This window comes from Phascolarctos cinereus, unplaced genomic scaffold (genome assembly GCF_003287225.1).
Source record: "Phascolarctos cinereus isolate Bilbo 61053 unplaced genomic scaffold, phaCin_HiC Scaffold_726;HRSCAF=1367, whole genome shotgun sequence".
Lineage (NCBI taxonomy): Eukaryota > Metazoa > Chordata > Mammalia > Diprotodontia > Phascolarctidae > Phascolarctos > Phascolarctos cinereus.
Genome location: NW_027556098.1, coordinates 224295838 through 224309531, shown reverse-complemented (window position 1 = coordinate 224309531; position 13694 = coordinate 224295838). Strand labels below are relative to the sequence as shown.

The following is a 13694-nucleotide window of genomic DNA, read 5'->3' as shown; positions in this document are numbered from 1 at the left end:
TCAACAGCCAGGACTCAAAGGAAGTGAAACAGGTTGTCTGCAAGGAAATGAGCAGGGCTGAAAGGTGAATTGAGTAATTTGAAGAATGCCCCACGGTAGAAAGTAAAATAGCAATAATAGTAACAGTAATATCTTTTCCTTTTACATTGCCAGAATTTCTCCCCGTCTCCCTCCTTTGGCCGTCTCAAAGAGCCATCTCATATAATATTAAAAAAAAAAAAAGAAAGAGGAAGAGAAAAAATAATCTAAACCAATAAGTACATTTAAAAAAATCAGAAAATATGGCCCCATCTGTGCAAAGGAATGGGATAGGGGTGTCTTGTCATATCTCTTCTTTGGAGCCATACTTATTGTTTGTAATTTTGCAACATTTACTTGCAGCTGTTTTGTGGTTCTTTCCATTTGTATTGTAGTTGTATATATTGTTTTCTTGGCCCTGTTTACTTTACTCTGCATTAGTTCATGTAAGTCTTTCCATGGTTCTCTTCATTTATCATGTTCATTGTTTCTTACATCATTGTAATGTTCTATTACATTCGTATATCACAATTTGTTTAGCTGCTTTTCGATCAATGCCACTTACACCATTTAAAAGAAAAACTCTTTACCTTAACATCAAATGACTTAGAGCCAGAAGGGACTTAGCAATTAGCCTAACATCATAATTTTATAGGTGAAGAAGTCAAGGCAAAGTTATACAAGTTGTAATAAGTTGCAAAGCCAGGATTTGAACCCAGGTTCACTGGCTTCAAATATAACTAACTACACCCCCACACCAAGACATTATCTGCTTCCTGGCATTTTCTTCTTCACATTTGTTTAGAGATGAGTATTTCTTTCTAAGCAAAGTTTTATGTCAGGTAGCCATTAAAAGCTGGGTTTTGAAGGTAATCTATCCTTGTACTTATTCATCCTATCCCAGTGGTTATAAAAAAAATTCTTGCACATTAAGCCAAATCTCAGGGTAAATGTAAATAATATGCTTCATATTCTTTTCTGGCAATCCAAATTAGATTAAAATGAAATTGGGAAATATTAACAAAATAAAAATCAATAAATCATAGATAATATTAAGATGTGATTTTCTACGTCAATGTGTGACCTACAGGAATCCTTATTATGATTTAGTGGCCCCCATTTCTGTTTGAGTTTGACATCACTGGCCCAGACCACCAAGCCTCCAAACACCATGCTCTGAGGGACTTAACCCATTCAGCTTTGGGACTCATGCCTTGGGGTCCATGTTGGTCCCGAGTTGTGGAAGAGTACATGAACATAAAGTCATGTGATACTCCATATCTAACCAACTGCATCTGTACCTCATATTTCCACCACAGGTATCTTACCAGTAGTTTTGGTGTTACAGGTGAAGCCTCCCCTACCCCCACCTCAACCTTCCACACCTCCCTCTGTGAATCATAATCAAATCAATACTGACACTGCCCTTTGCCTTCACTAACCATCCCTGGACTTTCCCATGTCAAAACATTTCTTCCTTGCCACCACTTCCCACATGAGTTGTTTCTGCCTCTTAGAATGTAAGCCTCTTGAGGACAAGGATATTTTTTAAAATTTGTATTCTTAGTGTTTAGCACACACCTCATAGTGTATATGGATAGATGAATAGAGATAGATGATATACAGTTATCCTTTCTATACTGTGACTTTCCCCATTGTGGTTTCAATATATCATGGGTTGGCATAAGAAATTAAATGGGATTTTTGGGGGGAGACTTGCAGAGGCCACAGATGACACATGAAGGCCAGCAGATGACACAGAGCCTATGACCAAATACTTAACCTAAATTTTACAATAAGGTACTGTAAATAACCCATAAAAGAAAAAGAAAAAAAAATCAGACTTCTTCACTGGTATGAAGGTAGGGCCAAAAAATTTTAGATGGATTTTCCAGATAGTGGGGGCACTGTGCCCCTAACCCCCACAATGGGGAAGGGATAACTGTATACACAAAGATCTTAATAAATGCTTTTCATGTATTCATTCATTCATTCATACTTTCATGTAGTTTCTCAAAATTCCATGAGCATCTGTTGATTTTCTTTTTTTCCCCTAAGGAGAAGGGATTAAAGATATTAAATTACATGATATTCAACAATCAATGCATTTTTTATTCAAATGATCAAATAATCACATTTTAAATATTTTAAAGTGATCATGGCATTGGAAAAGTTCTGCCTAGTGCTCATTCCACAGGAGAAGATATAGCCCAGCTCATGTTTAAAAAGCCAAATGAAAATGCCTTCAGAGACCTTGGCTGCACAGTCAGCGGTCAAATGTTTCAATGCTTCATTGCTCCTGTCCCTGTTACAGGTACATGTGACAGCACTGCAGCGATGAGTGGAATTTTAAAGAGGAAGTTTGAAGAAGTCGATGGCTCCTCACCCTGTTCCTCCGTGCGGGAATCAGATGATGAAGTTTCTAGTAGTGAAAGTGCAGACAGTGGGGACAGTGTCAATCCATCCACTTCTAATCATTTTACCCGTGAGTACTAAAATCATGTCTGGTGCCAGTTGTTTTGTTCTGCAGTGTTAAAAATTGTGTTGGATAAGACTTATTTTTAACCTACATGTTTATTGGGGGAAAAAAATTAATGGGTCTAAAAAGATCCACAGAGCTATTGGCTAAAGCCAAGGTATTTTTAGGCAGCAATATCATTAATTCCTATAATATATGACTATTAACAAACTGGTTCAATTTTTTTTTTAAAAGGATACAGGGAATGGAAAGGGCTCATTGCTGAATCCCAGTGGCCTTGGTTGGGAGAAGGTAGTTTTGTAAGAAACATAGAGTTCAACAAATCATAGAATTATAAATTTTTCATAGTAAAAGGGAATACTTTTAGTTAATCTAATTCCCTCATTTAAAGTAATTGCACATTTTTTGCATCCTTCAAAAAAGGGCCAAGAAGTTAAATTCACTTATATGTGCATCACTCAAACAAGCTACCTCAGGTTTAGGGTACATAAGGGGCTGTATTCACTGAAAAGCATAGGGCATGAGCCCCCATTAATGTGTTTATTTTTAATAGTCAGCCAGAGGACACAATTAATTCAAAGCAAAAATACTTAATGAAATACCATATAAGAAAAGTTAACCACAGAACATTCCCCCATAAACTAAAAACACATTCTTTATACCTTAAGTGGGAAGAGTAGATACAGCTAGGAAAAATGCAGATAGGCATTATGTGTATGGACAGGGTACTTGCACATAGGGGTAATTCATGTCTCCTGATGATGTTATCGTTCTTCCTCCTTGATCTTGTTTCCTACTTGAAACATATGGCGCGTAGTCTCAGTCTGACAATGATTCTCTGTCATGTATGTGTGTCATGCTTGTGGTGTCTGCTGGTCTCAGCTGGTTACTGTTTAATGGTACTGCAATGCTCTTGTCTTCATGTTGGTCTTAAAATTGCTGAGTGCCTCTTGACTACCAGCTTCTAGGCTTCATCTCTTCAGGGAATTTGCTGGTAACATGGACTGCTTATGGTATACTAGAGTACAATGGCTAGAAATTCTTTCTCTGGTTAGGGCAGACCAAGGGCTCTTTTCTCATGAAGTCAAGGCTATGAGTCATCATAGGTAGCAAAGTGCCCAGGCCAGGCAAGAATGTCCCTAGGCTAAGATTAAGTCTAGCTTCTGAACTCAGTTTCTTCTTACTAATAGGAGTTTAGGGTATCCTTGTCTCAATCCTCTATCTAAATTAGTAAGCCCGTGTAATTCCTGTTTAACTTTTTATTGTCAATTTGTAGTGCTTCAGAACCCAAATGGGCTTCCCTTCCAACAAAATGCCAAGAGCTGGCTCATTCTGAGGCCATCCTAGTTTATCAATTCCTCCATGTAATTGAATGGGGTGGGGAGGAGTACCCAATAAAAAAAAATCAGGTGGAGTCTTTTTCAGCCTTAGGGTCCCCCCTCAATCCTCTCTTCCATATTCTGGCATATATTATATGTGGGTGGCAGGCCAAAAGACTTAGAGTCAGAACCAGTCAAGCAACTTAAAGATACGGTGAAAAGTAAATAGCCTAAGGATAAAATGAATATCTAAAATATCTAAAATAAAATAGAGGTAATGTAGTTTAATGCATAAAGTGATAGAACTGGAGTCAAAATCTGATTCTGGCACATATTGGCTGTGTAACAATGGACAAATCACTAAATTCTCTGTGCCTTAGTTTCCTCAACCATAAAATGGTCCTAATAATACCAGAAGTACCCACCAGGGAGGCTTATGAGACTCAAATGAATATAAAAACACTTTCCAAACTTTGAAGTCTTATCCAATCAGTTAATAACTAAAGTTATTATACTGCTAAGTGCTAAGCACTCTGGTATCCCAAAGGTCTTAGTGCAGTTTTAAGCTAAGACCTTTGGGACACCCAGTATTTATTTATTGAGCTAGACTTGTGATTTCATTTGTACAGGGAAGTTTCAATGAGGAAATTCCCCTTTTAGAAATGCCTGTCATCACCAGCTTTACAACTAAGAATCTTGGAGAATTTCATGGCTTACTCAGAGCTTAAATGACTTGCTCAGGGTCACACATCCAGTATGCATCAGATGTGAACACTTGAGCCCAGATCTTTATGACTTCAAGGTCATTCTGCTTCTCAAAGCACTCTATGAAGGCCAGTTATTGTTCTTATTCTTATTAATTGGAAACTACTTTTTATTCTTACCCCTTCCAAATTTAGGCAGAGAAACTTCATTCTATCTATAAAACAATATAGAAAGCATCTATTACTTGGAATGTATACAGTTAAAATCTGTTATTAAATATGTCATGACAAAAGCTTGGCTACATATCTTCATGAAATCCTTGCTGGTTTGCCCACAAATTGCTATTACAAAATTAGCATCTGAAAAAATACCTGATTGTAAATATACAAAAACAAATAGCTAAATAAAATTTCAAACACTTCTTAAAAAAAAAAAAGAAGCTATCTGTGTAGCCATGTTTTGAATAAGGGTAAATCAAATTCTGCAATGTTGTTTTATAATATATGCATATTTGTGAGTATAAATTGGACATTAGAAGTCACTTAAGAAAGGGCTCTGTAGGGATGGAGGCTGGACCTGTGATTTCAGACCCCAAAACAATCATACACAAACTCCCAAATGAGGAAACTTTCTATGAGTACTCTCATTATCTCTGGCCTAGACTGTTGAAATAACCTTCTCATTGGTCTCTCTCCTTCAACTCTTCCCCTACTCCAATCTATACTCCACTCAGATGTTAAAATACTTTTTTAAAGTGTAAGATCAGCCATGTTACCCTTCTATTCAGTAAATTCAGGTGGCTCCTTATTACCTCTAGGATGAAAATCCTGTGTCTGGAATTAAAAGTTCTGGCTTTTTTCTTCCTTTCAAGTCTTTTTATACTTTATTTCCCTCCATGAACTCTAAGATCCAGCCATACTGGCATATTTATTATAGCTCACACATCTTTGTTACATCTTAAGCCATCACATTGTTAATATCTCACTCTGTCTTTAGTCTCTGCCTTTGCATTGGCTGTCTCCTGTGCCTGAAATTCTCTCCCTCGTGCCCTCCACCTTTTAGCCTCCTTGGCTTCCTTCAAGTCTCAGCTGACATGCCACTTTCTGCAGGAGGCCTTTTTGAGTCCCCGCCCCTCACCCACTGCTAGTGCCTTCCCCTCTAAGGTGATCTTTCATCTATTCTTTTTTTTGTTAATTCAGTTTTATTTTATTTCCAATTCTGAATTCTCTCTCTTCCACCTTCCCCTTTCCACCATTAAGAAAGCAAAAACAAAACAAAACAAAATAAATAGCCTCCCCTACCCAAACTGAAAACCCATATTACACATATGTATAATGAAGCAAAACAAATCACTGCATCAGCCATGTCCAAACATATATATTGCTCACTCTCAATTTGAAATGTATCTTGTAGGTACTTATTATATACCTTCTTCCCTTCATAGAAAGTGAGCTACTTGAGGGCAGAGACTTGCTTTCTAGCTTCAGTGCTTAGTATAGTGCTAGGCAAATAGTAAGCACTTGATAAATGTTTCTTGACTGACTACCTTATACAGTTTTGTTAGGATTAAATAAAATAATATATGTAAACCCTATATGAATGACGCCTGTTATCATTTCTAGACACTCATTTGTTGATGTCCTTAAAGTGTGCTACTCAGAGTCAAACATAACTCTCTAGATGTGATCTGATCAGTGCAGAATGTAGTGATATTATTACCTCCCTTGATTTTGAGAGTCTTCTTTCTCTTAACATAACTTAAGTTTACACTACTATTTTTATCAGCAACTAGTTCTGGTCCATATTGAGCTTGTGGTCAATTAAAAAGTTTAAGCCTTTTTCTTATGAGTTGTTTTCAATCCAGTTCTCTCATGCCCTGTACTTGTGCAGCTGATTGCTCGAAAAAACACAGAAATTTTAATTTCTGCTTATTAAATTTCATCTTGTTGGTTTTGGCTTAGTATTTTAGCCTATAGGGAAAAGCAAAGAAGAACAGGGGTATGAAAGAGTAAGAATGGAAGAAATACTTGGAAGGAGGTCTTAACTGATTAGTCAAAGAGAAATGAAAAACAAAAGTTGATGATTTTAAGACTTTGTCTTGAAAATATTGTCAGCTAACTCCAAAATTATACCTATAAACTCAATCCAACTATTAAAGTGGGATAGAAAATTCAAATGTATTCAGTTCCAAATTTAGTTGGAATTATACAGCTGGCAGTATAGAAGAGACTTTTCCAAAGTCATCACAGATGGCTGGATGTCCCTACACATCATGAAGATTTTCAGATAAGGAGCTTCCACAGTAAGCTTCTTACTTGTCTTATAACCATTATGGTGAGTTAGAGCTTTCTTTAGTTTAAGAAAGCCATTAATTTAAGCCCATTTTCTTTTGTTTGGTTTTTGGTCACCATCCTCACTATTTAGGAAAATAAAGATTGACATCATAATCTTGATAAGTGTGCTAATCATTCTGGCCTTTGTGGAACAGACATTATTTTGCTTCACAGGCTTCCAAATCTTTCCTTGCCCTTACCCTTGATCTCTGACCCATGGGGATATACTCATGCAAACACATTGACCATCTGCCCTCCTACAAGTTTTTTATATGATCTTTTTTGTATGTGGCCACTTCTTCAGTTATATCAGCTCTCAAAATCTTTTCATCAAGTTATATTTCTTTTATTTCTAGCCTTTTTTGTCTTGATAAGTCTCTCAATAATATAATTTTATAGCATTGTTTCTTTAGGCTGCATCACCTTTGTAGTCCTTTGTTTCACTATCATTTAATTATCCCTTTCATTATACGTTTTATATTATAATAATTCTGTTGTTTCCATAGCCAAAAATGATATTCAATCTACAAAAGTATGTGTTCCACTTGAAGAAAATGTGAATATATCTGTATATTCATATCTATGTAGAAATAGCTACATATATAGATACAAAATTAACTATAAATAAATTTCTGAGTGATTACATTTCAAAGAGTGTTTTTTTTTATATAGAAAAGGAGCTTTTAAGTGCAGAACAAAGACAAGGGAGGAGGTAGGATGGGAGGTGGAAGATGACCAAGAAATTCAAAAGAAACAATGCTAATTAAAGACCAATTAAGGTGAAACATCTGTGTGTGTGTGTGTGTGTGCGCATGTGTGTGTATTAGTTGGGGAGTTGGTTTAGGAAAAACTATTTTGCCCATAGCTTCTCAGGAACACATCTGTAGCCTATCACTTTTGTTAAATCATGGTTGTTTGATTTCAAAAATCGGTTCCAATTATCAATTAAAAATATCTGTTGCTCTGTTTAGCCTGAGTGAGTGAGATTAGGTGAAGTATTCATTCATTGCATAGTCTGCCCAAGAATCTTCCATAGTGCTGGTCATGAGTAGTGGACCTTGCTCTATTGAGAATATGAGCAATATGCCAGTCAATTGTAAGACCAGGAAAGCCCTATTTTCTCTGTGAGTGTGGAACTCCTGGGGCCACACATCCATAAACAACTTTAGGGGGAGGACAGCAACTTTACTAGGGCAACAAAATTATCTTATGCATCCTGGCCATAACAAAGTGTAGCAAGTGGCTAATAAACCCTCCAAAGAGTCAGCTGAAGTACCTTTGTATTTAATACCAGGGATCTAAGACAAGATGAGTTATTAGTTGCAAAGACTTTAATAACAGAATGGCCAAAACACAGATCTCCATGAGAACATAGTGGAGTGGGTAGGGGGAAAGGGAAACAATGGAATTTGGAGGTAGAGACACTGTTGTACAGTGGAACAAGGTTGAGACTCATAGCTTGTCTATTTGCCCATTATAAGTTTGCAAAAGTGGTTATCACCTGCCTTATTAGAGACATTTAATATGACAAATACCCAATAAATAGGGGGATAGCCATAGTAATTTAACTTTAAATATATTGGTCCTTTAAAAGGAAAAAATGAAAAACTATGATTTTAACTTGAACCGGGAAGTCAATATACACATTAGTTTGAAACCCTCCTCTTACCCTTATTAGCTATGAAGCTATGGGCAAGTCACTTAAACGTTTTTGGACCTTAGTTTCCTCATTTCAAAAATGGTAATAATTTTTTTTTATTAGGTCATTTGTTAAGTGCATCCCAGTAGAAATAGCATCACAGAAGAAGGGGCGTGTATAATAAAGCTAATTATTTGTTCTGGCAAATGGTCAACAGAAAATCTAGAATGATGAATTCTAGACAACGAACAATCTTGTACATTGACCACTCTCTGATGCCTATATGCCATTATAGTTGTTATCTATATGGAATAATTTGCATGCTGTTGGCACTGTAGATGGTATGTACTTTAAAAATTCAACAAATATTTATTAAGCACTTACTAATATGCCAGGTACTATAACTGGGCACTAAAATACAAAGATAAAAATGGAAATAGCCCCTGCTCTGAAGGAGCTTATGGTCTATTGAGGATAGCAGAAGAATAACCTGTACAAGAGTAAATACGGTCCCTGACCCAGGACCTTCCTAATACTTTGGATCATACGAGATCTGATCAATTCTAGGGGCTAACCCCAAAAAGTCATATTCTTAAGTTTCCAAGTATAGTTTGTGTTAGAATTTCCACAGATAAAGGTAAGAATATTCCTAGGCTTTCTTATAATCACAGAAGGTAACATGCATATCCATAGAGGACATATTTTATTTCATTGTGCAGGAAATCCAGAGGATACAAGCAGGAGCCCTAAACTTGAAGAGAGCCCAAAAAGTAAAGTATACATAATAGTTTTCTGAAGGGATTTGCATCCAAATGGATTCCCAGCTCTGGTTTAGATTCCCCTACCAGGGAAATATGCTGGAAAATAAGGTTCAGTATTAAGAAATAAAAGTGGCAAAGTCATTTATTATGATATGTAGACTTAGAAGGGTTATACCTTTATATAATGAATACTTTCTTCAAGAAGAGAGTTGGAAAGCACTGGACATAGTATTCACAGAACACCATATCAAAAAATGTAAAGACAATGTCTTAACCAATGGAAAATAATTGTAACTCATAATTTGAACTGTCCAACAGCAGAATGACTACTTCTAGGAGTTGGTAAATGCCTTGTTACTAGAAATCTCTCTTTTTGGCAGTCACATAGCTAGTAAGTGTTGTGTCTGAGGTAGGATTTGAACTCAGATCTTCCTGACTCCAGAGCTGGTGCTCTGTCCACTGTGCCACCAAGCTGCCCCACTAGAAATCTTCAAGAAAAGACTGGATAATCCCTTTCTGGGATGTTGTAGATGAATTTTTTTTGTGGTATGAGTTAGATTAGATGACCTCCTTCCAGCCCTGAAGATTCTATGCTTAGCCAATCTTTGTTAATATTCCCCAGCCTTCCTTTACCTCAGTGCAATAACTGTGCATTTTGAGAACCTCTGGAGACAATGACTTAACCCTAAGGAGTATTTTTAGTAATAAAAATTTCAATCAGGTCACAGGAGAGGATGTTGTTGGGTTAGCAGAGCTCTTGCCTGTCCAAAGAAGTGCCAGTACATTATGTCTAAATAATAATAGTTGCATTTGTGTAGTGGTTTAAGGCTTCCAAAGCCTTTTCCTTATATTATCTCATTGGATCCTTACAGTAATCCTGTGTTAGGTGTTATTATTATCTCCATTTTATAGATGAGGAAATTGAGGCTCAGAGAAATCAAATGACTTGCCCAGGGTCATAAAGTAAATAAGTTGCTGAGTCAGGGTTTGGAAATTCAATTTTGCCTGACTCCAGTTCCAGCACCCCATCCGTTATACCACTGCCTTCCTTTAGATAGAGCTGACCTCTCCAGTCCTGGCTAGTGTGATGTTCCACACATGCTTGCTCTTCTATTTCTCATCTCTCTGCCTTTGTGTTCACTATTTCCCGCATCTAGAATGCCCTACGTCCTCATCTCTACTTCATAAAATCCTCGATTTCTTTAAGACCCAGCTCAAGTGCTACCTTCTTCATGATGCCTTTCCTGGTCCCCCCAACCCTAAGCACTGGGGTTCCTCCTGCCAAAACTCCTTTATATGCTCCTATTTGTACATATTATCTCTTCCATCAAAATATAAGCTCCCTGAGGACAGGAACTTCTATTTTTGTCTTTGTTATCTCCAGTGCTAAGCATAGTAACTCATAGCAAATGCTTAATAAATGCTTATTGGTTAATATTAAAACATAGTATCTTGTTTATATCAGCCATATGTAGATACAGAGACACAGAAATGCCAAATATCATAGGACTGTGTTTCTAATTAGTGCTTTCTTCATAAATCATTCCTTTTAATCCTTCATCAATTAGGTGGCTCTTTTGAAAACTCTTTAGTTGGCTTATTTCTTTGCAATAATGATATGCCCAGGAGTGAACATCTGTACATTATAGTTAAAGCAGCTTTGAAGATAGTTTTTAAAAAAGCATTAAACTCTCAGAGATTCTCCCCCCTACAAATTTCATTGGTTCCACCACATTTATCAGAGTATCTAATCTCTAATTCTAACTATTCTTGCCTCCTTTTTACTACTTTTATTACTGAAGAAGAGCTGAGTTTATATGGGGATAATGAATCAACCAGACTCCAGTAATTAGTCTACTTAGCCCCAAATCCAATCAATTCAAACAAATGACAAATATTGCTATTTTTTAACTGAATCTATCAGTTACATAGTTGGGTTTACCAAATTGACTGGTATCTTTGGCACTCCGTAGACACAACCAGGGACTACACAGGCATGAGACGATTGAATATAAATTCCCCTCTAGCAAAAAATTCCAGGAAATACAACAATTGGTCCTCTAAGGAGAAGACTGTATTAAATTTATGTTGGGCCCACTGCCTAATGATTAGCTAGAATCCTAGCAGAATACAGTATTAGTACTAGAATAGACTTTAAATACAAGCTACTCCAACCCTCTCATTTTGTGGAAGGAAACCAAGGCATGGATTTTAAATGACTTTCTCAAAGTCTCACAAGAGAAACTCCTTTACTTCTGTGCTCTTTTCACTCCCCCACATAAACACTCTTTTATTAGGCCATGACAAAATGGATCACTATTTGATTTTTGTCAGCTTAATTAAAGGATGGTGAAAGTAACTTGGATTTCCAAGTGTATTTTCCCATGAAGCCAGTATAAAACTGATGTACAAATAGCTTCATTGCATTCGTTTATTCAGCAACAGGTCAGTCAAGTTGTATATAAGGGACTGTAATGAGCAAGATAACCTTCTTAAAATATTAGACGAACTTAGATGAATGTGTGAGTAAACAGCATCCTCAAAAGTGTATCTATTTATAGTAAAATTAGATGTAACAATATATTGGATTAGTGTCTAGCCTGTTCTCTAAAGCTACTGGTACAAAGGGATTCAATTATACATATTTTTTTTCTGGGTTAGTACAAGATAGAGAAAAAAATAATATACCTCTTAAAACTCCTCCAAAAAGTTAGAGAATGTTCCTTCATTGAACAGCTCTTTATTAAAAACTAGTAGGTATTATGTGCTGTGACATGTACAAAGTACAACATGGTCATCCATGCCTACTCATGTATCAAGCAAATTTACAGTTCAAATACAGCAGCTAAAATACACACTCAAATAACTACATTATAAACCAGCTTATGATTAAGTACTACCAAAGGACTAAGGTGTCTCCTAAATCCTATCAAGAGACATAAATGTAAGATAAAGTGTGATGTAATTAATTGTAACATGTAATGTGGTCATTATGTAAGGGTGATGGTCTACTGGGAATCAAGAAAAAAAGCCAGCTGATCCTGAGTGTTAAGGGGCTCTCCTGGCCCACTGTATCTAGGCCGGCTCCAGCCATACTTCAGTCTGCATTCAGGACATCTTCTCACCATCTGTCTTTCTAGTGCATGCTTACTCTCCACTCCACCCCCAGTTCTTTGCACATAGCAGGCATTTTAATAGCTTTTTTTTGCTGAATATGACAACTTCCTTACTATCCTAAGCGCAGCAGAGTGTAGCAGAACAAACGTTTGACAGGAAGTCATGAGACCTGGGTTCTAATCCCAGCTCTGCCCATAATTAGCCATATGTGACAGTGGGCATGTCATACTACTTTCTCTGGGACTCATCTTCATCTAGAAAATGAGAGTGTAATCATTATCCAAACTTCCATCTTGCTCTTACATTCTATGATAGTTCACCACTACTTTTTTTTTAACTAACCAAAATATGATTTATACTTGAACATGATGTAAATTTTAAAATCAAATTATTTTAATGAGAAAACAATAGTTTACCTTTCCCCAAGCAGGCCACTATCTGTAGTACATTTTTAAAAATTAAAGATCATTATGAGCAATTAAATATTCTTTGCAAATATTTACATTTAAATAAATTTCCTCACATAAAATGTTATCACTTTTCAGTCATTCCAAATCTCTAAAAGATTTTTTTGTCTACTGATTCCAAATTAAGTCTTTCTATAACTATTATTAGTTATAGATAGTATGAAGTACATATTATACGATGCTACTTTTTTGCTTTCTATTTTTCTTGGTAATCCTTATTCTTGCCTACATCTTAATTATGTTATGATATTACATTCATATTTGTTCTTCAGTCATTTCAGTCATGTCCAAGTCTTTGTGACCCCATTTAGAGTTTTCTTGGCAAAGATACAGGAGTGGTTTGCCATTTCCTTCTCCAGTTCATTTTACAGATGTGGAAACTGAGGCAGACAGAGTTAAATGACTTACCCCAGGGTCACACAGCTCATATCTGAGGCTGGACTTGAACTCAGGTCCTCCTGACTTTAGGGCCTGCATTATATCCACTGTACCACCTAGCTTGAGGGGGTCAGGTGATTCTTGATCAGGGAACCAAAATATGTTACAATCTAGGGGTACCAGGATTTATTTACCAACTCCTGTTATTAAACATATAAGTAACTTCTGGTTTTTATTTTTATGTTTTTCCCCTTATTCTAACTAATACTCCCTTCTCTCTAATTATTCTTGTTCCTAAATCATCTAAAAAGTGCATTTCAGTCAAACTTGCTATAAAGCAAATATATTTTCCATTATTTCTTCAATCCTAATCTTATTTTGGAAAATGCCTCAATGAGAAAGATAGGACTTAATGTGAAAGATTTGCCTGGGGCACAGAACTACAGAGATCATCTTAAAATTTCTTGCTAGTAGCAGG

The 13694-nt window shown here is 36.3% G+C and overlaps 1 protein-coding gene across 2 annotated transcripts in view; it reads left to right on the top strand.

Moving 5' to 3' along the window:
• The window catches only part of CSRNP3 (cysteine and serine rich nuclear protein 3), a 143622-nt gene that overhangs the window by 42459 nt on the left and 87469 nt on the right, over window positions 1-13694 (top strand). For both annotated transcript variants that reach the window (XM_020990862.2, XM_020990861.2), the window contains exon 2: window positions 2333-2503. In XM_020990862.2, the coding sequence (XP_020846521.1) occupies window positions 2333-2503 (171 nt within the window). The remainder of the gene's footprint in view (window positions 1-2332; window positions 2504-13694) is intronic.